Source organism: Phocoena phocoena, chromosome 2 (genome assembly GCF_963924675.1).
Source record: "Phocoena phocoena chromosome 2, mPhoPho1.1, whole genome shotgun sequence".
Classification (NCBI taxonomy): domain Eukaryota; kingdom Metazoa; phylum Chordata; class Mammalia; order Artiodactyla; family Phocoenidae; genus Phocoena; species Phocoena phocoena.
In genome coordinates this window covers 91,641,622-91,668,540 of record NC_089220.1, presented here as the reverse complement: position 1 = coordinate 91,668,540, position 26,919 = coordinate 91,641,622, and the positions used below count along the sequence as shown (strand labels likewise).

Sequence of the window (26,919 nt, the reverse complement as noted above, 5' to 3'; positions counted from 1 at the left end):
GCGCCTGTCACTAGCACTCCTGGCTTGTGGCCCAGAAGGGATGCATGACAAGATCTTCCAAGAGAGGGCAGCCATCAGAAGAAACGAACCCAGGCACAAGGGCCTTTGGCCCACATATACATTTTCTTTGCTCCTTTTTTTAAAAAAAAGGGCAATCACTGGAACAAGTAAAGGGTTAATGAGCCAGACATTGCCCCGCCCTGTGGGAACCGGAGGGAGCAGGTTTGAAAGTTCCTGTGTGCAGAAGGGGAGGCTGGGGTGTAGGGGGCGTTAAATATTTCTGCAAGGCTCCCGCACCGCCAGCGATGCGGCGGGACCGGCTGGCCGGGCGCGCGGCCCCGTTCCGTGCCTAAGAGTTGGCCGTGAGCGGTTGCCGCCACAGCCGCGAGCCTGGGTCCAGGCTTTCCCAGCAAGGGATCCGACGCGAGAACACCGGGTGCCGCCGCTGGGCCAGGGAGGGACTGAAATCAGCTGGGAAGGCGTTTTCCCCTGGGCTGTTACCCTCGAGGACCCGGAGCCGAAGCGGGCGAGGGCGAGAACGGAGTTGGAGAGGTGGCAGCCGCCAAGTTGCACGGGGCGTTGAGGCATTTGCTTTCCGCACTGTTTATCTAGCAGACGACGAGGCGATTTATGCAACAGTATCCTGTTTCAGCACTGCCAAGGCTATGCGAGAACGCGGTCCGGACAGCCTGGCAGGACTCGTGCTGTATGTAGGACTCTTCAGGCACCCCGGGATGCTGCACAGGGCCAAGTATAGCCGCTTTCGGAACGAGTCGATCACGTCCTTGGACGAAGGCAGCCCCGGAGGCTCGGGGGGGAACAAGGGCTCGCCGCAGCCTCCCTACCCCGCCCTGGCACCTCACGTGCCGGCTGAAGATGCCACCTTGGCGTCCCAGGAGAGCCCCACCCCACTGTGCACCTTGATCCCTCGCATGGCCAGCGTAAAGCTGGCCAACCCAGCCACCTTGCTGAGTCTGAAAAACTTTTGCTTGGGTACCAAAGAGGTACCTCGACTCAAGCTCCAGGAAAGCCAAGACCCGGCTCCCAGCAGCCCGGCTTCCCCTGAAACCAGTCTGAATAGGGCCATGCCAGCACCTCCGCCTCAGCGGGACGCCCTGGGGCACAGGGCGACCTCTTTAACTCCTGATGCCTGCCCCCTTCCCGGCCCTGGGGAGCCAACCCCCGGGAGCAGGCAGGACAAGCACTTTCTGCGGCACCTGTTGGGGATGGGCATGAACTACTATGTGAGGGTAAGTCCCATTTTCCTGTCTGCACCCCTTCTACAAGGGGCACCTTCTCTGCTTTCTGAAAGGGGCTGCACATCACCTGGCCGGGTTCTAGGTTTGGATAAGACATTGTGTGGCTGGAGGGAGGGGAGGAGGGAGGCTGAGCTTACAGGTTTCCTTACAGATATCTGGCTTGTATTGGAGTCACACAACTTTTGGCTCAGGGGCATGAACTGGTGCTAGCTCATAGGTAGTTGCCAGGTATAGGGGCAACTTCTCATAGAGACAGCTGAGATGTCCCCACTGGACTGATCATTCTGGCCAAGAAAACTCAAGAATTTCAAATCTAATTAGTGATTGAGACCCCATAACTTTTACTGGCCACTGTGCTTCAGGAGAGATTTTTGTGCTAGAGGAATACATGGTGTGTAAGGGACTTGTATTATTTCTGAAAATCTAATTCAGCATTTAACAAACACTTCTCAGAACATGGCCTTGTGCTAGGAGCTAGTCTTAGGTCTTCGGTGCACATTTTTTGTCTTTATTGCCTACGCTGTGCCCACTGGTCCTTGCCCATGAGCTATGTGCAAAATCAAGGTCTTTACTGGCCTTGCATCTGCCCTTTTCCATTCCAGATCTGGGTAAACGAAGAATAGAAGATTTGGCCTCTGCCCTTCTAGAGCTCACATTTCAATCGGGGAGACCAACAAATGCATGTGAAATAATAAGAGGACAATATTTAGCAATAGATATCTGGTGTGAGAATGCTGAGGGAATTCAGAAAAAGGGAGAGGTTGTTGTGGTCTGGGGTTCATTCATATGGGAAACCTTCAGGAGAAGGTGCATCTTGGAAGAGCCATCAGATTTTTATTGGCAGAAAAGGGGAGACTCCTGGCAGGGCAAGAATATGAGCAAAGCCCAAATGGCAGGTATCACTGTGGTGGCTGCAGGGGAGCATCACACTGGGCGTAACTGGAGAAGAGAGGGGATGCTGGAGGGTAGTGGGTGATAGAGAATATGGCTGGCACATAGTTGATGCTCAAACAAATTTGAGTCAGATAAAGACATACAGATCTCGGGTAGCTTGGGGAGGAGGGAGCAGCTGACCAAAGCTCTTAATGCTGTACGGGGAGTTTGTAAACACTCTGATTCAAAAACAGAAACCATCATAGGTTTGTAGGCCAACTATAACTTGATGGAAGTGGTTTCAAAAAGATCAGTCTGTGCATTTATTTTAGATGGACTGAAGCAGGGAAAAATTAGAGATGTGGAGGCCGATAAGAAAGATGCTCTGGGAGTTTAGGCACCAGGGGATGGGAACATGGATTAATGTGAAGATGAGAGAAAGGAGACGAATGTAAGAGCCTCTGTGAGAAGCCTCAACAGTCTTGGGTGACAGATCATAATACACATAACAGAATGGTGAACATTTATTAAGCAGTGGGTAGATTGCTGAGTGTGTTGTTGCTATTTATAGAGGTTGTGGATGATTATTGATAAAGGAGTTGTGAGGAATGAAAAATAACTTCAAATGTAAGCCTCAGAATGGGATTGGTGATGTCAGTGATAGAAACAGAATGAGTTGGGAAGGGGGTCATGCTGAGTTTGCTTTCGACATGTTATGTTTAAAGGGATGATATCTAAGTGGTACTCATTTGTAGGTAGCAATCGTATAAGACTAGCATTCAGGTGAGAAGTCTGATCTGAAAGTAGACATTTAAGAGATAGCCCAATAACTGTATCACACACAGGCAGTTAAGATCTCAAAGAAGGCCAAATAATGAACACTGGAAGGGTTCCAGTGAGAGCAGGCTAGGGCAGCCTAGGCGAATTGATAACAAAAATCTCCAAGGAAGATACATTTATGGGACACTCAGCTCTTACCCTCCCTCACAGTGACACAGCTCAAAATGGAAACAGTTACATGTATCTACTAAAAGTGCGTGGGCAATTCTCATTGGTCAAGCTTAAGCATCTGCCAGGCTCTAATGGAAAAATGTGACTCTCCAAACCCATCCTTGGCACCTGCCTTCCCATCACCTAGACATCCTCTGCCGTCTGCCTTGCCTTTCCTTCCCTCTTGTACTTCCTTCCACCTCCCCACACCCACACACCTGTACAATTTTAAATGTGAAAGAATTGCTGTGTGATCTCCATTTTCCTTAGGGAGTGTCGCCACTGGCATTTTAGATTTTTAACGAGGATTCTGACTGCCTTTTCCTGGCAATGATGACCGACCCCAGGAAAAGTGCTGAGCCCATGATCCATGTGAATCATACTAGGCTGCCAATAGACGGTGACGTGACACCAGTCAACACCTCTTTTAGGAAGTCAAAATACATGGAAAAGCCTACTGTATTAATCTTTATAAAACCCTACTTTGAAAGATGGAAGGAACTCAGAAGTTATCAAGTTCAATGCCTCTATGGGGAAACTGAAGTCCAGATAAGTGAATTCTTTTTTTTTTTTTTGCGGTACGTGGGCCTCTCACTGTTGCGGCCTCTCCTGTTGCGGAGCACAGGCTCCGGACGCGCAGGCCCAGCGGCCATGGCTCATGGGCCTAGCCGCTCCACGACATGTGGGATCTTCCCAAACCGGGGCACGAACCCGCGTCCCCTGCATCGGCAGGCGGACTCTCAACCACTGCACCACCAGGGAAGCCCGAGAAAAGTGAAATTTTTTAAGGCCACACAGGTGAGTCAAAAAGAGAGTTAGCACTAGAACCCAATTGCCCCGTGTGCCAGTCTTTGCTCTTTTCACCACAGTTTTTCATCCTGGTTGAGATCCTTCTCAGAACTCTTTTAGGTGTGATGTGAACCAATTTTAAAAGACAAAATGCCAACCTATTAATTTACAGTGAAAAATATTGTGCCAAGTAAACCAAAATTGTGATCCCATCTGTAGGAAAATGCACACAGAAAGATTTAAATCAAAGGTTTCTTGGTGATGATGGAATCAGAGCAGAGAAGCAAGAGAGACATTCTTTTTAAAAAAATTTATTTTATAAAGGTAACACTTGTTTATAACATTATATGTTTCATGTGTACAACATTATATTTCTACTTCTGTATACACTACAGGGTGCTCACCACCAAAAGTTTAGTTTCCATCCATCACCATACAGTTGACTCCTTTACCCATTTTGCCGCCTGCCCCTCCCCCTCTGATACCTGTACTCTGTTCTCTGTATCTACATGTTTTGCTTTGCTTATTTTTGTTTGTTTGTTTTTTTATATGCCACATATGAATGAAATCATATGGTATTTGCCTTCTCTTATTATTTCACTTAGCATAATACTCTTAAGGTCCATCCACGTTGTTGCAAATGGCAAGATTTCATTCTTTTTTATGGCTAATATTCCAGTGTGTGTGTGTGTGTGTCTGTGTGTGTATATGTGTATATATATATATATACACATATATATATATGCCACGTCTTCTTTATCCACTCATCCATTGATGGGCACTGAGGTTGCTTCCATACCTTGGCTAATATAAACAATGCTGTGATGAACATCGTGGTGCATATATCTTTTTGAGTTAGTGTTTTGAATTCTTTGGATAAATACCCAGAAGTGACGTTTCTAGATTGTATAGTAGTTCTATTTTTAAATTTTTTAGGAACCTCCATACTGTTCTCCATAGTGGCTGTACCAATTTACATTCCCACCAACATTGTTTGGGGGTTCCCTTTTCTCCACACCCTCTCCAGCATTTATTGTTTGTAGATTTTTTGATGATGGCCCTTCTGACTGGTATGAGGTGATAGAGATATTCTCGATGGCTAGTGGACATAGGGGCAACTCTTTTAGGCAAAAGGCAGCCACATATTCTACTCTCTTACCCACATCATGTGACTGCTCCTCTCTTTGCCCAAATTTATTTTATTCATTCTTTCATCTATTGAGAAAATATGTACTGTGAACCAATTATGTGACAGGAACTGTTCCAGGCCTTGGGCATACATCAGTGAATTAAGAGACCAGGTCTGAGCCCTCATGGAACTTACATTCCAGTGAGGGAAGTTGAGCCATGATTGAATAAAAAAGCAAATATAATATGTCACATGTAATAAGTGCTAGGGAGCAATAAGGCAGTTATTGGGTAGAGATGGAGGATACTGTATTCTTTCTGGGTAAAAATGGCATAGTTAGAGCTACTTTTAAGTTTGTCTTGCATCTTTTATCTTCATATTAGGGACTTAATTTGCCATCTACTCTAAGTTAGAGTTGACTTTGGATTAAGTATCCTTTTAAAAAGGACTCTTCTTTTGGTCTTATGATGTAGAATCAATTTTACAGCTGAGAATACTTGATGAATCCTGAGCACCTATTTTTGAGTAACTTTCTTTTAAGCTCAGAACTTGAACCCCCTGAAGGTCTCTCAAGGAAGGTGGGCTAGCAAACCATTCTTTGAGAGATATCAAGTTAGAAATGGACAGCCAGACTGGGTCTGGGCAAAGTAGTGACGTGGGTGAAGTCTGTTAAATGTGGCCAAATGGTGACATTTGTTCCCACCATAAGATTAAGTTTCATTTCTTTATGAGGTCTTCCCAAGTCACTTCATCTAGCAACAAACATTCATGTGGAGGTCTCCCAGGTGCCCAACGTGGTCTGTGCATGGTGAGCGTGGAAAATATACAACGTGACCAGTGCTCGCGTGTCTAAAATGAGAGGACTGGTCTGTATGGCCTTTAAGGTGCCCCCATCACCAGAATTTTTCTTCTTCTTCCAGTTTTATTGAGATATAATTGACAAATAGCACTGTATAAGTTTAAGGTGTACAGTATCATGATCTGACTTACATACATCATGAAATGATCACCGCAGTGAACATCCATCACCTCACATAGATACAAAATAAAAGAAAAAGAAAGAAATACTTTCTCCTTGTGATGAGAAGTCGTAGGATTTACTCTCTTAACCACTTTCATACCTAATGAACCATCACCAGCATTTAAAGGCACTAAGGCTCCTTTCTCCACATGGGAGGTATTTAAATGATCGTTTCCTTTCCCACACCCAGTCCATAGATTACCTACAAATTAATTCAAAGACTAAGTAAAGTAGAGGCAAAGAAACTAACCTGGATAGAACTGCCACAGGTAAGCACAGTATTTCTCACAATAACCCTCTGAGGAAGGCTGTTTTCTCCAGGTGAGGGCACAAAGACCCCAAGAGTTTGTCGTCTCCCCTACACTTTACACCTTACGTAAGTAGCAGACTGAGAATTCAAAGCCAGGTTTGTCTCACTCCAGTGCTTGTCTCCTTCCCACCGTCTCCCCTCACCTCTGAACAAGTCAGGCAATCCTGCAGGTTCGTAAATGGAGGAGCACAGATGAAGGACCACTCTGGGCAGGAGAACTTTATTATAGGACCAACCCATAGAATTTGTCCTCTTGCATTCATTTGCATGATTTCAGTCTCCTCACTTCAGCCTCACCCAGCCCAGCCGTTTCCCCAGACTGTATTAGTGTCCTAGGGCTGTTGTAACAAGTATCACAAACTGAGTGACTTATAACCAGAGGCATTTATTCTCTCTCAGTTCTGGAGGCTGGAAGTCTGAAATCAAGCTATCGGCAGGACATGATCTCTCTGAAGGCTCTCAGAGAGGATCCTTCATTGCCTCTTCTAGCTTCTGGGGGCTGCTAGCAATCCTTGGCATTCCTTGGCTTAGAGATACGTGACTGCAGTCTCCGCCATCATCTTCACATGGCTTTCTCTCCTGTGTGTCCAAGGACACCAGTCATTAGATTAGGGCTCACACTGCCCCATTATGACTTCATCTTAACTTGATTATATCTGCAAAGGCTCAACTTTCAAATAAGGCCACATTCATAGGTTCTGGGGGTTAAGACTTCACCTTATCTTTTTGAGCAATGCAGTTCAACCCTTAACAGTCCCCAAGAACATTTAGTGCAATGTGTTTGTCCACAGAGACTTTCTTGGGTATTGGGCTCATCAGCTTTGTGTGCAAATATGATCTTTTTTACTTCCTTTGTAAATCTCACGGTATAGTCTCACCATCCTGAAGCTGTAGACTAGTATTGTCTGCTGTCTACAATAGATGTGGTCGACAGTACTACAACGTTCTGTCTGCCCCAAGTGTCTTTTCTGCAGGAGAGCACTGGTCTAGGAATTATGAGATCTGGGTTAAAGTAATGGCTCTGACACTAGCCAGCTGTGTGACCTGGGATGAGTCATTTCAGCTCCTCATTTTCTCATATTTAAAACAAGAGTTTGAATAGAATGCTGCCTAAGATCCTGAGACCCCAGGTCTCCTTTCCCACTGGTCTGAAATCTCCTTCTATCAGGATCTCTTTTCTGAAGGAAATTACTTTTCACATCTTTGTCTTAGTAGAAAAGAGATGGAATGTCCTTAGCACCCTCTTACTAACACTGAGCTGGCTTCACCAGGAAAGCAGAAACATTGCACTGGCATGGGTGCAGGTGGTCAAAATTTTACAGAGATGGCGAGATAGGCGTCACACAGAACAGTATCCAAGTGTGGGATTCCAGGGAGGAGCAGAGGGCGGACAGGTCCAGGGGGCAGGCCAGGGGGCATGATGGTGGCCGGCACTCTGGGGCCGTGGCCTAGCTCACGTGGTCTTGCTGGCCGGGTCGTGCTGGGGCTTGGTGTCCAATCTGAGGTCTATAGGAGCAGCAGGAGTTAACCCTTCTCTGTTGTCTCTGGACAAAAGTGATAAGAGAAAAAGGCCCTGCCACACACATAGACAGTCTGGTAACTCTAACCTTGAAAGAGGAAGATTCCTAACCCTGGGAAACCCTTGAAGAGACTGTCCCATGGTTTATGCAAAATAAAGGCAGACCTTGGTGGTGTGGATCAGGTGCCCACAGCTAATGGAGGTGCTTTCTGCCTCCGCTAATTTCCCCTTTTTCAAAGTTATTGGTGGTTAAAAGAGACGTAATACGGGTGGGAGGAAATAATTCCAGCTAAAACTGACAATTTGGCATGGAGGGTATTATATTTCCTTCCTGTTTCTTTCTTGAAGTAGATGAAGAGGTAGATTCTTCTAGAACTTAGGAAAATCCTGGTAGGTTTGACCTGTTGTTCCTGTTCTCTTTAAACTCTCACACATCCCTTGATCTGACCAGTCCTTGACCACCCCTGACCACTAGAGCATTAATTGGAATACAGAGTTTCAGAGATCACCAGGTCCAAAACCTTCATTTTGCAGTTGAGGAAAGAGGCTCAGAGATGTGAAGTGACGTGCCCCAAGCCACACAGCAGCTTACTGGTGGAGCCCAGACAAGAGCGCCCAGTTCTGTCTACAACAGTCTTTTTTTTTTCTATTGAAGTATAGTTGCTTTATAATGTCATGCTAGTTTCAGGTGTACAGCACAGTGATTCAGTTATACATACATATGTGTGTGTGTGTGTGTGTGTGTGTGTATGTGTGTGTGTTTATAACTGATATATATATTCTTTTTCAAATTCTTTTCCCTTATAGGTTATTACAAAATATTGAATATAGTTCTCTGTGCTATACAGTAAGTCCTTGTTGGTTATCTCTTTTATATATTGCAGTGTGTATGTCCAACACTCTATTTTCTGCCCCTATCTTGCTTCACCTTCCCTCACTCCCCAGAGTAAATGCACTATGTCAAACATGTCTACTTGATTGAAATGTTGAGCGTATGTGTTTTTTTAAACACCAGCATAAAAACTTTTTTCTAATAGGAAAACTGTTTTTAAAAAGCAGTGAGAAGGAAAAAGAGAGCAAGGAAGAGTGGCAAGGAGGCCAAAGTTCAGTGGCTTTGCCAGTATTACCCTTTTGTTTATGGAGGTCCCTGTGGGTGGCAACGTGTCCACGTTGGATCAGGACTTGTACAACATGCATGGACTGGCCCCGTTTCATTCATCTTCCGAAACCCTTCGGGGTCATTTCCCTAATGCGGCTTTTCCTCTCACTTCCATTTTCATATTACTTTAGAGCCAATACCATGTCATCACATGGGTTGGATTGAACCAACCCTGTTTCCCAATGTGACAGTCCCATCATGAGGAGAGTGATGTAAATGATACACCCAGCTCACAGGGCAAGGCCATTTCACAATTTCTTCCCCACAGCAGGAGTATGAGGTAGCTGGGGTCTCTTACCCTCTCCTAAGAGATACAAGCTTTGGATCTCAGGGAGGTCTGGTCAGATTTGCAATGAAGTGTTAAGATCATGGTGACCAAAAGATGCAGGCCTCAATGCTGCATGCAAACAGCTGCTACATGAAAAGATTGCATCTGAAACAGGAGAGTTTTGTGAAGGGGTATTTGGAAAAGTCAAGAGGCCTCAAGGAGCTGGATTTTTGAAAACATTTGTTGGGAGCATCATATGAAAATGTATTGATAGCATAGCAATGATGATAAAGAAGTATAAATTTGCAACCATTAGCTCGGGTGTACAAGGGATGTCATTTATATATATATATATATATATATATATATATATATATATATATATATATTTAAAATCACATGAAATCCAACACCAAGCCCTCTCTTGTTTGTTTGGCAATACTGTCAATTTTGATCACTATTTGTCCCCCAGTCTCAGGATCACGTAATGAATCAAGGGGCTTATTTTGCACCCCTAAATGGGGGAAAGGTCTCTGAGCTTCAGTTCATTGCTTATCGATGGTCCCCTAAGGGCAGGAGCACCCCTGCATCTAGACCTCCATTTGTCCACTAGGATCTTTACTCATTCTGGGAGCCCCTTCTGAGAATCCAGCCTCTCTAGCTGCCCCTCCAGCCGTTCCCCACCAGAGGCCTTGTACTTCCCTGGAGCCTGGCCAGGATGCAGGTTGGGGGTCTGTAACGCTTAGAAGGCCCACCAATATCTACCACCCTTCACCTTCCCATTTATGCCCCTGAAGAACAGGGATGACAGATGGCTAAAGCAAGTTCATGGGAAACCCAGAAGCAACCAGCAACCAAAGGGGTGTGATTGTGGGAGGACACAGCACAAGGGCAGGAAGGAGAGGGCAGACACTTAAGGCTAAGGAAGGATGGAATGAAGGTGAAGGAGCTGCTCGCATTTGTCAGGGTTAGACAACGGCAGTTGTCAAATGAGGCCGAAGGCAGTTCTTGGGAGGAATTGGAAATCTTGTTGCCCGTGGGAGGTTCATGAGATTGAGAGAGGGAGGGAGAGAGGGAAAAGAATGCAGAGTACAGGCAGTGCCTACCCAGAAAAGAATCTGGAACACAGAGGTCGTAAAGCAACATTTTAGCGATGTATTTTGTTTGGCCAAATTAGAAAAAAAAATTTTTCTTTGGATTAGTGCCAACGTTTAAAAACGAAGACATTCCATATAAAACTCTGGATTTCTGGCTTCTTAGAAGAGCTGGCAGCACCAGGCTGACCACATGTCAACAGATGACCAGAGCTGGGGGCTGAGCCACGGTCCCACCCAGTTTCACTCGCTTACATCACCTGTCTGCCCCCCCGAAGGTGGCTGAGTTTGCATACCCACCTGTAACGTTATCTTTCATTTTCCAATTCAGAATACCTGGGAGAGAAGCTGAGAACGGCTTCCTCGTGGGCAAAATAGCAGGGCTTCTTTCCTTTATGCAGGGCATGGGACAGAGTACTGGGAATGGGTGAGACCCAGGAGGCCGGGATCTGGCCTTCTCAACTCAGAGAGCCTCTTCCCATCCTAACAAAGTTGCAGGGTTTTCAAGAGTGGTGGAGCTCCAGGACTAGTACAGGCTGTCCCTGTTTTGTGAAGATGTGTCAGGCAAGGTTGGTTTGTATATCAGTTCTTTGTTACAATGAATTTTCCCAGAGAAATAATGTTAAAGGTTGATAAAGTTTTCTCATCTGGCTAGGGAGAGGATGAGATGAAGGTATATACGTACAAAGCTTAGCGCAGAGCTTGTCACGTGGTAAGTCCCAGGTGGAGGGAGGAGAATGAACTTTCAAAGGTCTAGGTGTGCCTCTGGGCAAAAGAAATTTGAAATAGACTAACTTTGGCATCTTTTCTCCCGACCAGCAGTGCCACCCCCATGGAACTTTCTTCCCTAAGCCTTTCCTACGGTGCTCACCAGGACAGGCCTGCCCTCTTCTCTAAAGTTGCCTAGTATTCCTTTACTAGTCAGCCTTCCTCTTCCCTCAGTGCAGCAGAAGGAAAAGCATTTGCTTTTGGAAAACATTTATTACTTTATCGCATCTTCATTGTAGTATTTCCCAAAGTTTGCCAAGAGCCAACTACATCAGTCAAAAATACTTGCTAAAAGTGTAGATTCTCTGCCCCCCTGTCCCCATTCTGAACTTGCTGGATCAGAATCTCTGAGGCTGGGGCCCTGAAACCTGCATATTTAACAAGCTTCCTACGCACAAATTTTCTGATGCAGAGGAAATTTGGGAACCTCTGCTGAGTCGAGTTAGTGAAGTAGTTCTAAGCCAGGGATGATTTTGCCACTCGGGACATTTGGCAACTCCTGGAGACATTTTTAGCTGTCATAACGGGGGAGGGGGAGGAGGCGCTACTGGTCTTTAGAGACTAGAGGCCAGGGATGGGGGCTAAACACCCTACAGTGCACGGGAGATCCCCCCGCCCAACACAGAATTCTCAGGCCCGACATGTCAATAGCACTGAGGCTGAGAAAACCTGAGTCAGAGGGATGAAGCACGTAAACCTGTGCTGTGCGTTAGGAGGTAATTATGACTAAAAGAATCAACACCTGATTCAGCATTTGACTTGTAAAAATCTAACCTGAGGTAGTTCTAATTTTCTCAGGCGTTCTCCTTTACCCTCTCTTAAATCCACAGAGTCTCCAAAATCACAGTTCCCTCTCTTACCTCCACCCAGGCAATACTCCTTTGGCTTCCGTATCAGGATCTCAGATGGTGGGAATGAGAGTCGGGGCGGGGGGGGGGGGCTACGTTGTTATGACTCAGCTGTACATCAGGTATGTCCACATTGGCAGCAGATTCAACACTCAGGTGTGCTCTGGGCTAAGTGGCATTTATAGGCTAAGTTGGTATCCTAACCAGGGTATCCTACCATTACTTGTACCTTCATTTCTATAGGGAAATGCCTTCAGGGCTTTAACAGCTAACTTACAAGTAGATTTTAAGAACTGAGCCTGTCTTGGATTGGAAACTTCCTCTAGTTAGAGGGAAGGAAGTGCCAGAAAGCAAGCAACTTGAGCAAAAATTCTGTATGCTGTAAGTGTAACCCCAGAAATTAGATTTTTCCCCTCAGTGTCATCAGAGAATAATTTATATGAGTCATTCACTGGGAAATGGTGAAATGTATAATTCAAATTTTTTTTTTTACCTAGTGCCAACTCCAGGTCCTTGAAAGACATTGTCCCTCCCTGTCCTCTCTTCTCAGTATGGCTCTTTTTTTTTTAACATCTTTATTGGCGTATAATTGCTTTACAGTGGTGTGTTAGTTTCTGCTTTATAACAAAGTGAATCGGCTATACATATACATACATCCCCATATCTCCTCCCTCTTGCGTCTCCCTCCCACCCCCCTTATTCCACCCCACTAGGTGGACACAAAGCACCGAGCTGATCTCCCTGTGCTACAGCATGGCTCTTTTAACCCTGGACTCAGGACTCAGACTGATTCACTGACTACAAAGTTCTGTTTCACAGTGACTTAAGTGATCCAAGTTCACAGGGCTCATGAGCGGCCGAGCAAGGACTACAATTCAGGTCTCCCGACTCCCAGGTCAGGGCTCTTTTCACTACCTTTTGTGAATAAGATGTAACCTTGCATGAGGAGGTTACAGTATGAAAGAAGAGCAAAGGTGTCCACACAAGTTCCTGTAATATAAGGTAGGGCATAATAGATGACACCAAAGTGACACGAGTAAAATGTGTGGGAGTGCGGGGAGGAAAGGGGACTCCTTTGAGGTGATTATAGAAGGTTTCTTGAAGGACGAGACATCTTAACTGAGTCTTGAGAAATGGGTGGAGTTTCCATAGACAGAGATGGAGGAAGAGCATTATAGGCAAAGAACATGACAGGAGTGAAGGCATGGAGGCAGGAAAGTAGAGGATGTGTTTGGGGAATAGAGAGTAATTGGATTCGGTTGGACAGTGTGTTAGGTATATGCTGGAGATCAGAGCATGGGCTGGTGCTATAACAAATTTGTATAGTATCTGAAAAGTTGGGTTTTCCAATAGGAAACTATTGAAAGTTTTTTGAATAGGGGAATGACAAACTCGGAGGTATGTTTTAGAAAGATTCTATGGGCTGCAGTGCTCAGAGAGGACCCAAAAGGAGAGAGGCTGAAGAAAGGAAGCCCAGGTGAGAAGCGGGTTGGGAACAAAGGCAGTGGCGATAGCAACAAGGAAAGATGTGAGAGCCACTTGGTGAGGGAGGGCGGAGGCCCGAAGGGTTTGGGCGTCAGGGGTGAATTCCATTTCACATGTGCTGCTTTCAAGGTGACCTCAAAGCCTCCAGGTGGAAATCTCCCAAAGAAAATAGAACGGTTAGGACTGAGGAGAAATTATCTTTGTTGCTGTTGGCATCAAGGCCCAGGGAATGGACAAGGCTACCAAAGGGAGAGTGTAGAGGAGGGGGAGAAGAGGGTTTCGGGGATGCCACGTTGAAGTATTCTGTGGAGGGGGAGGAAGAACAGGCCTTGATGATGGAACTAGCAGCATGAGGACCAGGGTGGAGAGGGGACAGGGTCACCTAGGGAGAAGGAGGACAGAGTTCCGAGGAGAGAGAGGTTGAATGAAAGAGTGTCAAGCCCATGAAGGATTCAAGGAAGATAAGAACTGAGAAAGAGCCATGGTGTGTGCTTTCATCTTCTTACTCCCCCTCTCCACTAAGGTATTCAGATTCAAGTGTTGCCAACCAAGCACAGCATTGGATGCCCCACACTCGCACTCTCTCCCTTTGCCCTCTCGGTGAGTGGCATCTCCCACTTGTCCAAGTCAGAGCTACTCACTCTGTCATACTCCACACAGCCTGCAATTATCAAGTCCGGTCAACTCCACCTTTAGGACGCTTCTCATGCACATCCATTTTTCTCCACCTCCACTGCAGTTTCTAAAGTGGAGACTACAGTAGGCAGCATTTTCAGACTCAATGATCAGCTTCTGTTGGAACTGTTTTATGAGACACACTTTGCGAAACTCTACTGTTGTAGCTTGAAACTAGGAGATGAATAATCGTAATATAAGGTGGGAAATGATATACACCCATAAAAATAGATACATCAGTGTACTGAACTCTTAGAGGCACAGACAACTTCTAGCTGGGTGGTCAAGGGAAGGCTCCCAGGGGAGATGCCATTTGAGATGGTCCCTAAGGTTGGATAGAAGTCTAACCACAGGGACTATTTTTTAAAAAGGTACTCCAGATGAGGGGATGTAGATAAGGAAATATAGGTTATATATAAGAAAGAGCACTGATTTCAGGTTGACTAGAGTAGAGGCTGCTTGGGAAAAACCAGTAGATAGTAAACTGAGATTTGAGCCAGATTATTATTATTTGAGCAGGCCTTGAATGTCAGGCTAAGGAGTCTAGAGGTTGAAGCAGAGGCATGAGGATTCATTTGTGCTAGAGAAGGGAGTGACTGGAGGTGGGGAAGCCCTCTCAAAGTTTATTACAGCAATAATCAAGGTGAGAAGTGTCTATATTAGGGTCTTGTTAGAGGGAGTGAAATAAAGAAACACTGGTAGAGACATTGTAGAAGAAAAATTTGAAGAGGGCAGAGAAGGAGGGCAGATTCCTATCCAACCTGCCTGAGGCTTTGAGGTAAAAGGCTTGGAGTGGGATGGGAGGACATGCCAGTAGAAGACACGGAGGATGACAGGAGGAGAAGCAGAGTTGAGAGGGAAGAGGTGAGAGGTTCAACTGCTGACACGTGAAGCTTGAAGTTGCTGAGAGTTATCTAGACGAGAGGGGGGTGTCCTGCAGGTGGGCAGAGCTGGGGAGAGCATCAGGCCTGGTGTGCGCTATGTGAGTCAAGCCAAGCCATTGGGCGTCCTTATCTGACAATTGTCCCAGTGAGGCAGAGAAAGTTTAGGTGATTTTTGAGAGTGGTAAAGAATGGAGGGTTTCTTAATGTTATATAGTAGAAGGTCCCTTCTGTGATGAAATGTTTCATATATACTTTTGACTCAAGTTAAAATTCTATAAATGTGCTTTTGTGTTGTAGAGTCAAGGCCTTTTCTCTCAGTTTTATACATACAACGATTAATATCCCTTTTCATCGTTCTTGCATAAATTCTACTCATAGAATTTATATAGTTTCTCATCTACATTCCTCCTTTCAGTTTTTTTTCAAGTGAGGTGAGTTCTCAGAGACATCTTCAAATCAATCTGAGTGCAGAATCAGTTTTATTTAAAAAATCTTTTAGAGTTGTCTTATCCACATCTAATTTAATATTATTATTTTAAATTAATTTATTTATATTTTGGCTGTGTTGGGTCTTCGTTGCTGCGCGCGGGCTTTCTCTAGTTGTGGTGAGCAGGGGCCACCCTTTGTTGCGGTGCGCGGGCTTGTCATTGCGGTGGCTTCTCTTGTTGCGGAGCACAGGCTCTAGACGCGTGGGCTTCAGTAGTTGTGGCGCATGGGCTTAGTTGCTCCGCGGCATGTGGGATCTTCCCGGACCAGGGCTCGAACCCATGTCGCCCGCATTAGCAGGTGGATTCTTAACTACTGCGCCACCGGGGAAGCCCAACATTATTTTTAAAAGCATCTTGTCTTCATAAAGTCTTTCTAAAGCTTTTGACTTAATTTTCAGATAAATTATAACCTTTAAAAACCATATTTTATCATTTTGTTTAATAACTACTTAGATGATGTGATTTCAATAGCAGTTACAACTTCCATATGCAGGTATGGCACAAATACATCGGGGTTCTTGGTCAGTCCACAATTCAAATGGTGGCAGCAGAAGATGTGGACATTCCAGTACCCTGCTGGCTGCAGCAAGTTAGTTAAGTGGCAACCAGTTAGCAGAGTTTTATTGTAGTATTGTGTGTTAACAGTACAGCAACTTGGTTTGTTGATATGTCTCACGATGCATTTCCGATTTTTGTCATCACATAGAAACGCTTTGTTGCATGGTTGTAATCAGTGAGCATATTGTCCATTCTACTTTTTTTCCTACTAAACTTGACAGCAACATCTTGCCCTTGAAGAGCAAACAGCATTTAATGAATTCTGTTGTACTTAGTCTCCAAATGGTTTCTGTTCAGGGAAAATGATGTACAGAGAGTGTCCGAAGGCAAACTAGGAAATAAAAACCACAGCTAGGAATACGGCAGATATCCTGACTACCCATGAAGAATCCCATTCAAGATCCTGTTTTTCAGAGATGAATCTGAATCAGCAACTGTAAGGGTATCTCTGGGGATGGAAGTTTAAATTTAGAAACTCATCTATGGCCCTAAGCCTTTCCCTTAATAAAGAAAACCAGAAAACACTTGGGGTTTGAGTTCCCCTCACTGTTATCAACATTTTTACCAGTTTGAGACTAAGAAGGCCCTGTTTTTTTTTCTCTTAATAACGTTCTGCATTTTATAGGGTGAGTTTTGCATCTCCATGTAATTTTGTAAACATTAAGCAAATAGAGTAAGTTTGTTACAAGGGCAGATGTAATTTATTCTCAGTAGCTTTTGTTTGTCACTTGGAAAAAATACGTATCTTTCTCAGGTGCAACAATATTAAGTATTAGAAATGTGCTCTACCAAAAACCAATTTGGCTTTACATAGCTATTTGTCATACTCAACAAAATGGATATATTTTAACTCTTATTTGCCTGGTGCTCCTACGGGTGCAAAGACTTCCCGGATTGTGGTAAATGAGGTTGTTCTCTCATCTGTTTTTTTTTTTTTTTGCAGTACGCGGGCCTCTCACTGTTGTGGCCTCTCCCGTTGCGGAGCACAGGCTCCGGACGCGCAGGCTCAGCGTGCATTGCTCACTGGCCCAGCCGCTCCGCGGCACGTGGGATCTTCCCGGACCGGGGCACGAACCCGCGTCCCCCTGCATCAGCAGGCGGACTCTCAACCACTGCGCCACCAGGGAAGCCCCTCATCTGTATTTTTTAAAAATGGAAAAGTCACGACTATAATAAGGAAAAAAGAGCTATGAGGACTAACTTTTCTGAGTTCTTTTTGTTTAATCTAATTTTGTTCTTTATTGTATTTTGTGCAATTGGGAAAAATTCAATGCAGAAGGTTAAAGGTGAACGCCCCTTCTGTAGGGTAATTGCCACTATTAAGTTTGTTTTGTATTCTGTCAGACTCTTCCCCTAAGCATTGCGCATTTATATATACACACAGGCAGACTGTGTCAACACATACTTGTTGACACAGATGAAGATTATACCGGGCACCCTGTTCTGTATCATGCTGGGTTTCTTTTGTCTCTGACTGTAGAGCGGGGCACCCTCCTGTGTCAGTACATGCTGACCCTCAGTGCAATGTAGTGTCCCAGAGGAGGGGCCGTGCTTCTGGTCATTCCTCTATTGAGAGACAATTCCTGGCCCTGAGAGGGAGACCTCTCCTTTCCTGCCCCGTTCAGCTTGATGTCTTCTGTCCCTCAGCTGCTCTCCTCACCTGCATAGCTGCTTGCCCAAGCCCGGTTCCCCAGGAGGTGGGTGCTCCCAGCCCAAGGGGGTCCTGGTCCTCAGCATAGGGACATGCTCTTCCACTTATTCTGTAGCTGGGGACACTGAGATCCATCAAGACAGACCATTTCCCCAAGGAAAGTGAGAGAAACTTAACTAAGATTAGCCACCTTGCAACAACTCACCCCGGCGTGTGGGAGCACGTCTGTCGATGTGAGTGTGTATGTTATTTTGGAAAGCAAAACCTGTGGTTTTGTCTGATGTATTTCTGTTAGAGAATAGCACCAGAATTAAATAAATTCAGGTGTGCCTTTTTTGGCTGGCAATTGGTTCATTCTAGCATACAGACTAGCTTATTTAGGGCTAGAAAGGATGACCTCATTTTAGGCTCTTGGTCTCTCTTTCATCATTCAGCTCGAACTTAGCTTCTAGGAGTCAAAACTGGTCATATGTGATTACCTTTGAACTGATGAGAGAAGGTGTGGACTTGGGGGCGATATCCCTGGGCAGGCAGGATCCTCTCCCTCCTGCCCACTGACCTGAGTGGCTTTGCTGGGGACTGCCGCGAGGCCTGGTACTTCAGCCAGGAACAGAACCTGTGCGGTGAGATGGAGGAGAACCTTGGACCAGAGGCTCAAGTATTTTTATGCTGGTTTTCTTTTGGTTTTCTGAAAGGGTGTTAAAGATGCTATTCAGGCTAAATGAAGAGATACTTGGAAAAAGTTTTTGATTTGAAAATAAAATGTCTTGGAAGTACTGAAAGTTTGAAATAAATGCTTAAAACTTTCAGAGTAGCTCTAACTGTACATCCACCCCTATCTCCAATTCCCCGTCACGCAGTTCATGGGAGCTCACACATGCCTGGCTGCATAATGCTGGGCTCTCTGGACCTGTCTGAGTTATTTCAAATGTCTCTTCTCGGGCTTCCCTGGTGGCGCAGTGGTTGAGGGTCCGCCTGCCGATGCAGGGGACACGGGTTCGTGCCCCGGTCCGGGAAGATCCCACATGCCGCGGAGCGGCTGGGCCCGTGAGCCATGGCCCCTGAGCCTGCGTGTCCGGAGCCTGTGCTCCGCAATGGGAGAGGCCACAGCAGTGAGAGGCCCGCATACCGCAACACAAAACAAAAACAAAAACAAATGTCTCTTCTCAATCCCTTCAAATACAGAGATGAGTTTAAAAAATATGTTAACCCATGTGGAGTGGCTCTAAGCTGTTCACTCAAAAACAAAGAAACCCTTCTTCAACACCAGATCTTTTTTTTTTTCCAGTTTTTTTTAAAACATCTTTATTGGAGTATAATTGCTTTACAATGGTGTATTAGTTTCTGCTTTATAACAAAGTGAATCAGTTACACATATACATATGTTCCCATATCTCTTCCCTCTTGCGTCTCCCTCCCTCCCACCCTCCCAATCCCACCCCTCTAGGTGGTCACAAAGCACGGAGCTGATCTCCCTGTGCTATGCGGCTGCTTCCCACTAGCTATCTACCTTATGTTTGGTAGTGTATATATGTCCGTGCCACTCTCGTGCTTTGTCACAGCTCACCCTTCCCCCTCCCCATACCCTCAAGTCCATTCTCTAGTAGGTCTGCGACACCAGATCTTAAATTCTTTATCTTCTGTGACAAACAGTAATAGGTTGCAAAGTTCTGTGAAAATAAAAGGCTAAGACTTCAAGCGCCACATCACTGTGCCTGGTCCAGTGATAGGAATGCTTTGTGGAGGGAATATTCAGAATGCACAGCACAGAGAGAGGGCAAAAAAGAGGGGAGAGAGCCATGCAGCAAACCCCAGCGTGACACAAGTAAGAGATTCTGGCCTGCGGTGTGTGGTGAATTTGCAAATCTCCCTTCAGAAAATGTAAGAATCGGATTTGCCAACTAGGCTATCAGCTATAAAGAGAAGGAGGAGAGGAAAGGAAGAGGAGGAGGAAGCGGAAGGATGAGGTGGGACGTGAACATTGCCGTGGGAGGCCCCTGGGTCCTGGCAAGGAGTGAGTATTGATCCTGGAGGCCTCCAGGAAGAGTAATGTGCATACTCACGGGTGATATATTTATTTCTGATTTATACCCTGCTGACTTCCAGAAAGGTTTTGACGTGGCTCACCTGCTAGTGAGCTAATGCTTCCTACACACACTGAGCAACCCTGAAAAATGAGAGGGCAGAAACTCTGCGAGTCATCACCCAACTGTCTAAGTGACCTAAGAGTGGGGCTGTTTTTCTGAATGAGGTGCCCACAGATGCTGTCAGCACCACTGGTAGGAATCCTGATAAGTCAGGCTCATTTAGTTGGCCTCACCAGGAAATCATTGAACTTTTCAGATAACTGAAGTTTCTCCCTTTAGAAGTCAGTCTTCTAGAACTTAAAATATTTTATATGGAAACCTCTGTCTAATGAATATTATATGCTTTTTTCTCTTCAGAGATGCTTGATAGCTGATTGAAAAATAATTCTTGAGAGGGAAATGCCAGACTTTTTTCTCTAGATCTGAGTTTTATTTTTTTATAACAGTTTTATTGAGATATAATTCACATACCATAACATTTACCCTTTAAGTGTACAATTCAATGTTTTTTCATATATTCTCAGAGCTATGCAACCATAACCACTATCTGGTTTTAGAACATTTTTATCACTCCAGAAAGAATCCACGTACCCATTTGGAGTCACTCCCCATCACATCTTCCAGGCGCTGGTAGCCGCTGGTCTACTTTCTGTCTCTATGTATTTGCCTGTTCTGGAAATTTCGTATAAATGGCACCATATAACATGTGTCCCTTTGTGTCTGGCTTCTTTCACTTAGCATAATATCTTCAGGGTTCATCCATGTTGTAGCTTGTATCAGTACTTCATTCCTTTTTTATGCCTGAATATATTCCATTGTATGGATATACCACATTTTGTTGATCCATTCATTAGTTGACAGACATTTATTTGCGCTCTTTCCACTTTTTGGTTTTTATGACTAATGCTGCGGTGAGCATTCATGTATAAATTTTTGTGTAGACATGTGTTTTCAACTTTCTTCGGTCTATATCAGTGAGTGGACACAGATTGGAATGTAACCTCACTATTCTTCTGGTGGAAATGGAGTCTTCATTCTAATAATCGTGGTGCTATGCTGGGGCCCAGGGCCTCAGAAGCTAATGAGTGTGGTGGGTTAGTTGTCCTGAACTGCAAGTCCCCAGATGGCTGAGCTTTTTAAGTTTATATGTCTATTTTTTACAATTTTTCAGATTTCTTTACTCAGCCACCTATCACTCTTTGCTTTTGACAGTGAGCCTGCCTCCAGAGGAACCCAAAACTTCAGTGTGGGTTTCTGAGCTCCCAAGAGGGCCACCTTTTATGACTGTATCTAAATCAAGAATAAATGGGCTCTGAGAATGTAGGGACCATGGAGCAGATTCAGATCTAATTTCAAAACCTGCAGCTCTGTCCAGCCATTTCTCTGTCCAGCTTGGAGGATAGCCACCCAAACCTATCCACAGACCTGTAATTATAAGATTTAAATGTTGTTTGTTGTAAGCCACTATGTTTTGGAGTGGCTTGTTAACGTTAATGAGGCAATAGCTGACAAATATTACTGTGAAGTCATTAAAAATCATATTTTTGAAGTTTTTTTGGATAATTTGAGACAAAGGTTATATTATAATGCTAAATTGAAATTATGGTATAATTATGAAATTATTATATAATTGAACTTATGAGATAATGGTAACTGGAAAACTCAGGATAGAAAGTTACTTTAAAAGTGACATTAAAGTATATTTTTTATATATACATTGTCCAAAGGAATAAAATAAAGCATACCAACACGTCAATAATGACCGTTTCTGGTTGGTATAATTATGCTCAATTTTAGCTTTTTTATTTTCTGCTGTGAAATAGGAGCTCAATTAATATTGGCTAAATAAAAAGTTGAATAAATAAATTTCCACAGATTCAAAAAAAAGAGTAAATTGGTTCTGAGTGAAGGACTGAGGTGCTTTCCTAAGAGAAAAACACAAGCATAAGCTTTAAGGTTAACTTAAAAAAGTCACTTTGGGCATTTACTTCTGTATTCTCAGCCACGTTCAGGACATTTAAAGTTGTCAAGGATGAGACTTCCATTTAAGGTGTTATTGTAAAGGCTCTGCTTTTGGGTGATAGGGATTAAAATGTTACTTTTGCTGGTATATAGGAAAATCTATGTAGGAACTACTGAACTGATTCTAGTCCTGGACCTTTTCACAGAGCTCTCATTCGGTAGGAAGGGAGCCACAGAGGAGCCCTGAGTCCTCAGCTGCCATCTGCAAAGCACAGGTTAGAAGGCCTCTGTATCACTTTGGAGTAGGTTATCACAAAGGCTCAAATAACTGGAGTTTAAACAAAACAGAGATTTACTGTTTTGCTCATGAGAAAAAAATCCATAAGTAGGTAGGACCAGGGCTACATAGTGGTTCTATAGTCATTAGTAACCCAGGCTCCTTCCATCTTTGTCCATCTTTTTTTTTTTTTAATTAATTAAATAATTAATTAATTTTTGGCTGCATTGGGTCTTTGTTGCTGCGCAGCAGGCTTTCTCTAGTTGTGGCGAGCAGGACCTACTCATCGTGGTGGCTTCTCTTGTTGCGGAGCACGGGCTCTAGGCACGTGGGCTTCAGTACTCGTGGCTCGCGGGCTCTAGAGAGCAGTCTCAGTAGTTGTGGCGCAAGGGCTTAGTTGCTGTGTGGCATGTGGGATCTTCCTGGACCAGGGATCAAACCCGTGTCCCCTGCATTGGCAGGCCGATTCTTAACCACTGTGCCACCAGGGAAGTCCCTGTTTGTCCATCTTTAACACATGGCTTCCATCGTCAGACTCACTCATTGCAATATGGCCGTGGGAGCAGCCCCCATCATGTCCGTTTTCCAGGAAGCAGGAAGAAGGAAGGGCAAGGACAAAACTGGTGCAACCCCTGGCTGAGTTGGCCCCTTTTAAGTAGTTTTCCTGAAGTCCTACCCAATGACATTCTCTTACATCTCATTGGCCTCCTGGCTTCAAGGGAATATGAGAAATGGTAGTTTGTTTTTTTTTTTTTTTTTTGCGGTACGCGGGCCTCTCACTGTTGTGGCCTCTCCCGTTGCGGAGCACAGGCTCCGGATGCGCAGGCCCAGCGGCCATGACTCACGGGCCCAGCCGCTCCGCGGCATGTGGGATCTTCCCAGACCGGGGTACGAACCCGTGTCCCCTGCATCGGCAGGCGGACTCTCAACCACTGCGCCACTAGGGAAGCCCAGAAATGGTAGTTTTTAAGCTAGATACATTGAGGGTTCTGTTAGTATGGAAGAAAGAAAGAAAGGAAAAAAAGGGGGGAGGAAGATATAAGCAGGCAACCCAGAGTCTGCCCTGGCCTCCTAGGAACTCATGGTTTAGGATGGACAAGACCAAGGCAGGTCATCACATAGGGTTACACACAGAGCTGTGCAGAACTTTACAGCTGCCCGTCCCTGGATCACTTCAAAGTGTGTAGGTGTAGATTGTTGAGAAGGATGTTTTTTGGTAATGAATTGTCCATCTCAGTTCTTCAGTGGGAGGACCAGAGGACTTTCTGGAGGATATGGGATTTCAGAAGGATGTTAAAGGAAACGATGGTATGAACAGAGATCCTTTTCAGGTGTTTTGGGAATGGCTGGTCTAGAGCCATCTGTGTGGTATTACCTACTCTTCTTGATTTCTATTTGTGTCCTCAGTGGGTGCTATTTGATGAGGTGTTCAGGACAATGGTTGGAGGTTTGGAGTATAGTTAGCTGCTGGGGAAGGAAAGAAGCTTCTTGATTTCCATGAGAATCTCAAACCTGAACTAAACTCACATTATTAGCTATTATTAATAATAATAATAATTATTATTATTATTGTGGTACGCGGGCCTCTCACTGTTGTGGCCTCTCCCGTCGCGGAGCACAGGCTCCAGACGCGCAGGCTCAGTGGCCATGGCTCACGGGCCCAGCCGCTTCGCAGCATGTGGGATCTTCCCGGACCGGGGCACGAACCCATGTCCCCTGCATCGGCAGGCGGACTCTCAACCACTGCACCACCAGGGAAGCCCAGTTAGCTATTATTGATTGACCTCTCCCTGCCTCTAGAATCTTACTTTCTGTTCCCTTTTTTTGACTAGTTACAATGAACTATATATTCTTGTAGAAAGTCATTACTTAATTTAATAACTGATGGTACTAATGAGCCACCTCATGGTAATGGACTTTAAAGGAAAGTATAGATCTTCCTGCTCTCTTTTCTTTCTCCTCAGCTAAGAATTCTGAGATTTTTTTTTAAAATACAAGCTATAAAATAAGCAAACTGAATCTGAGAGTCTATTTGAGGTACTTTCTGAAGGTGTCACTTTAAGCACTCTAAAGGCATTGTTTGTGTTTGATTCACAAATTTACGTTAGAATTCATTGGGAACTTGATGTCTATGATCGTGAACAGATCAGCAAATGTCTATACTTGTTTAGAGCTTTGTGACCTTGTTCAAGTCACTTAAATAAGGGGTTGGGGAAAAATAGTCTTTTCCAAAGCAAAAGTTTTATGAGTCTAGGGTTTTGTTTTATTTTGTTTTTTTCTTTCAAACATTGACTCGATCCAATCACAATCCTCCTGTGATTTAATTCTGAAGCAACCCTGTGGTTGCTGAAGTGGTAAGGTCTTGCTGCTGTCCAACATTAACGGCGTTTCCACTTAGGCGAATTTAGGCTTGGTCTTGACTATTTAAAAGAATATTTAAGAATCTGCAAATAACATCCAGACATATGAGAGGGCGAATGTTTCTTCCAACTTTGAAAGCTGTTTAATTTGGGTACTTGGGAGACTTTGACTCATTTAAAGAAATTATTTGAATCAGGCCTTACATATTTCCTGGGTAGTCTACACTTCTGCCTCCCGGGGACCATGATCTCACCTTCTTCTGTTACCGTCAACCTTTCTGTCATATGAGCATGAACACACTCAAGTCTGTTCCATCCTTAAAGTAAACTCCTCCCTTAGCTTATCTTTACTCTTCTGTTAAAATATAAAGTTCTCAAAACAAAAATAACAACAAAAGCGCTCTGCTCGTTGGTTTACTCCCTCACCTCTAGGCCATCCTCTAAGTGTCCTGCTCTCTGACTTCTACTGTTCTGCTTTATTGATATTGGTCCACTAAAACCAACAGTTAAAACCAATAGTTGCCAAATTCCAGTGGACATTTTCCAGCCTCTAGCCTATTGGTTTTCTCAGCCGCCCTGAATTCAGTTAACAATCTCTTCCTCTGTAAAACTCTCTGTGCCCTCGATGTCTACTGTATCATACTCTTCTGGTTCTCCTTGTACATTTCTGACTTTCGTTTTGTGTCTTTAGTGGACTTTCCTCTGCCTGTGCTTTAAATGCTGAGTGACATCAGATAAACCACTTAATATTTTTATCCATGAAAAGTAGAGGGGTTGAAATGGATAATCTCTAAGTTCCTTTCAAGCCCTCGTATCCTTTTAGTCATATTATCTGGAGTCAGAATTCACTGACTTGAGCTACAGAAAACTCTTGTGTTTCATGTACAAAGAAGTGTAATGAGAGATTATTAACATTTGGGTTGCCGTTCTGCAAAGGCACATTGTTAGCTGCTTCTTTTTCAGAGAAATCATAAAAGCTGAAAACTAGTATGGCATCATTCAGCTGTTTATCACCAAGTGGGAGACTGACAAATGTGGTTTGTGGTTTCAGCATAACTGAACAACTGACCATTCATATAGGTCTTCAGTGCCGTGACTGGGAAAGAAGGTGGCGTGAATGAGGTTCTCTGGCCACCATGGCCTCCAGACATGACCACACACTGGGCATGGTTACAGTCCTAGAGAGCTGGAAACCACTGTCACGTGGATGCTTCTACTGTGGACATCATGTTTGACTAAACATGGCAACTGATGACAAAAATGTTGGCCTTTTTCAATTGGCCTTTTCCAGTAATACTTAATTAAATGGCACCCAGTTTTTCATAGTAGTTTGGTTAGATGTACTGCTATCCGGGATTTCAGATTATTTATCGAGGGTAAGATTCAATTTGACAGGCAGGGGCAGGAGCAAAAGTTTAGGGGTCTTTGAGTCTCTCCTGGGATGGGGGCAGACACTGCTCGGTGGAGAAAAGTGAAAAGAAGAGGAAGTTTGATGGGGCTGCTAAAGTTTGTCTACCTTGTGGTAGTACTTGCAGATGCTCTCATTTGTGAGTGTGTAGTGTTCCTTCAATAAGTGTTTAATTTTACAAAAACTCTATGTCCTGAGTACTCAAGGCTGAGTCAGATTTGTGGGATCTGGAGGTGTGGGCTATACTTTAATTTTTTTGAGATGCTCAGAACTGAGAAATAAAGACATAAGAGCTCAAAGCTGTAGCATTTTAAGGGGATTTATAGGTTTACAGGAGAGACCATACACACACCATCATTATTAGATTATATTAAGTTCTTAATTAGACAAGGATACAAATATATCGGTAAGTCATCCACTAAGCCATTCTGCAAAGGTGTTGCCTTGGCTATGGCAATAACCAAATTAAGGCCATAGCCAGCAAGATGGTGGATATGTTGGATCATTGATACAGTAGACAGGGCCCTACACCATTTCTTGAGCACACACCCAGAGTACCCTCTCCGCCTCTGTGCCGGGGCCCATCCCTCTGCTGCCCTGTATGGGATGCACAGAGCTGCTGCCCCTAGGCACCTCTGAATGGGAGCCTTAGAATACGGGATGAGCACCCAGTGGCAGACCTGGGAATTACATTAGCTGTATCTGCGCAGTGATGGTGCTGGCGTTTTGCCTCACCTTCGGAGCAAAGGACATCCAGCAGCACTCTCCTGGGAAGCAGATTAACTTCGGTGAGTCACTGCTTTTCCATCTCATTTATGATTCATGACCTGGGCTATATTTTTAGCTTGTATTTATTTGGGTCTGTGAAGTGGGCTGGGTGGAAGTGTTGTTTGGAAACTTACGGAAGAATGAGGAGAAATTGGCATCACACTTAATCTTAGGTGGCCTGAAATTTGGTTATAATCATCAGACATTCTGTGATCATTTACTGAGAGCCTACTGTGTGCCATGTACTGTGCGGGACTCTAAGGATGCAAGGTAAATGGGACCCAGATGC

The 26,919-nt window shown here is 44.5% G+C and overlaps 1 protein-coding gene across 2 annotated transcripts in view; it reads left to right on the top strand.

Annotated features, from left to right (window-relative positions):
- The first annotated feature begins 665 nt into the window (after nucleotides 1-665).
- The window catches only part of SHC4 (SHC adaptor protein 4), a 128,046-nt gene continuing 101,792 nt past the window's right edge, over nucleotides 666-26,919 (top strand). For both annotated transcript variants that reach the window (XM_065871358.1, XM_065871357.1), the window contains exon 1: nucleotides 666-1,250. In XM_065871358.1, coding sequence (XP_065727430.1) covers nucleotides 666-1,250 — 585 coding nt within the window. The remainder of the gene's footprint in view (nucleotides 1,251-26,919) is intronic.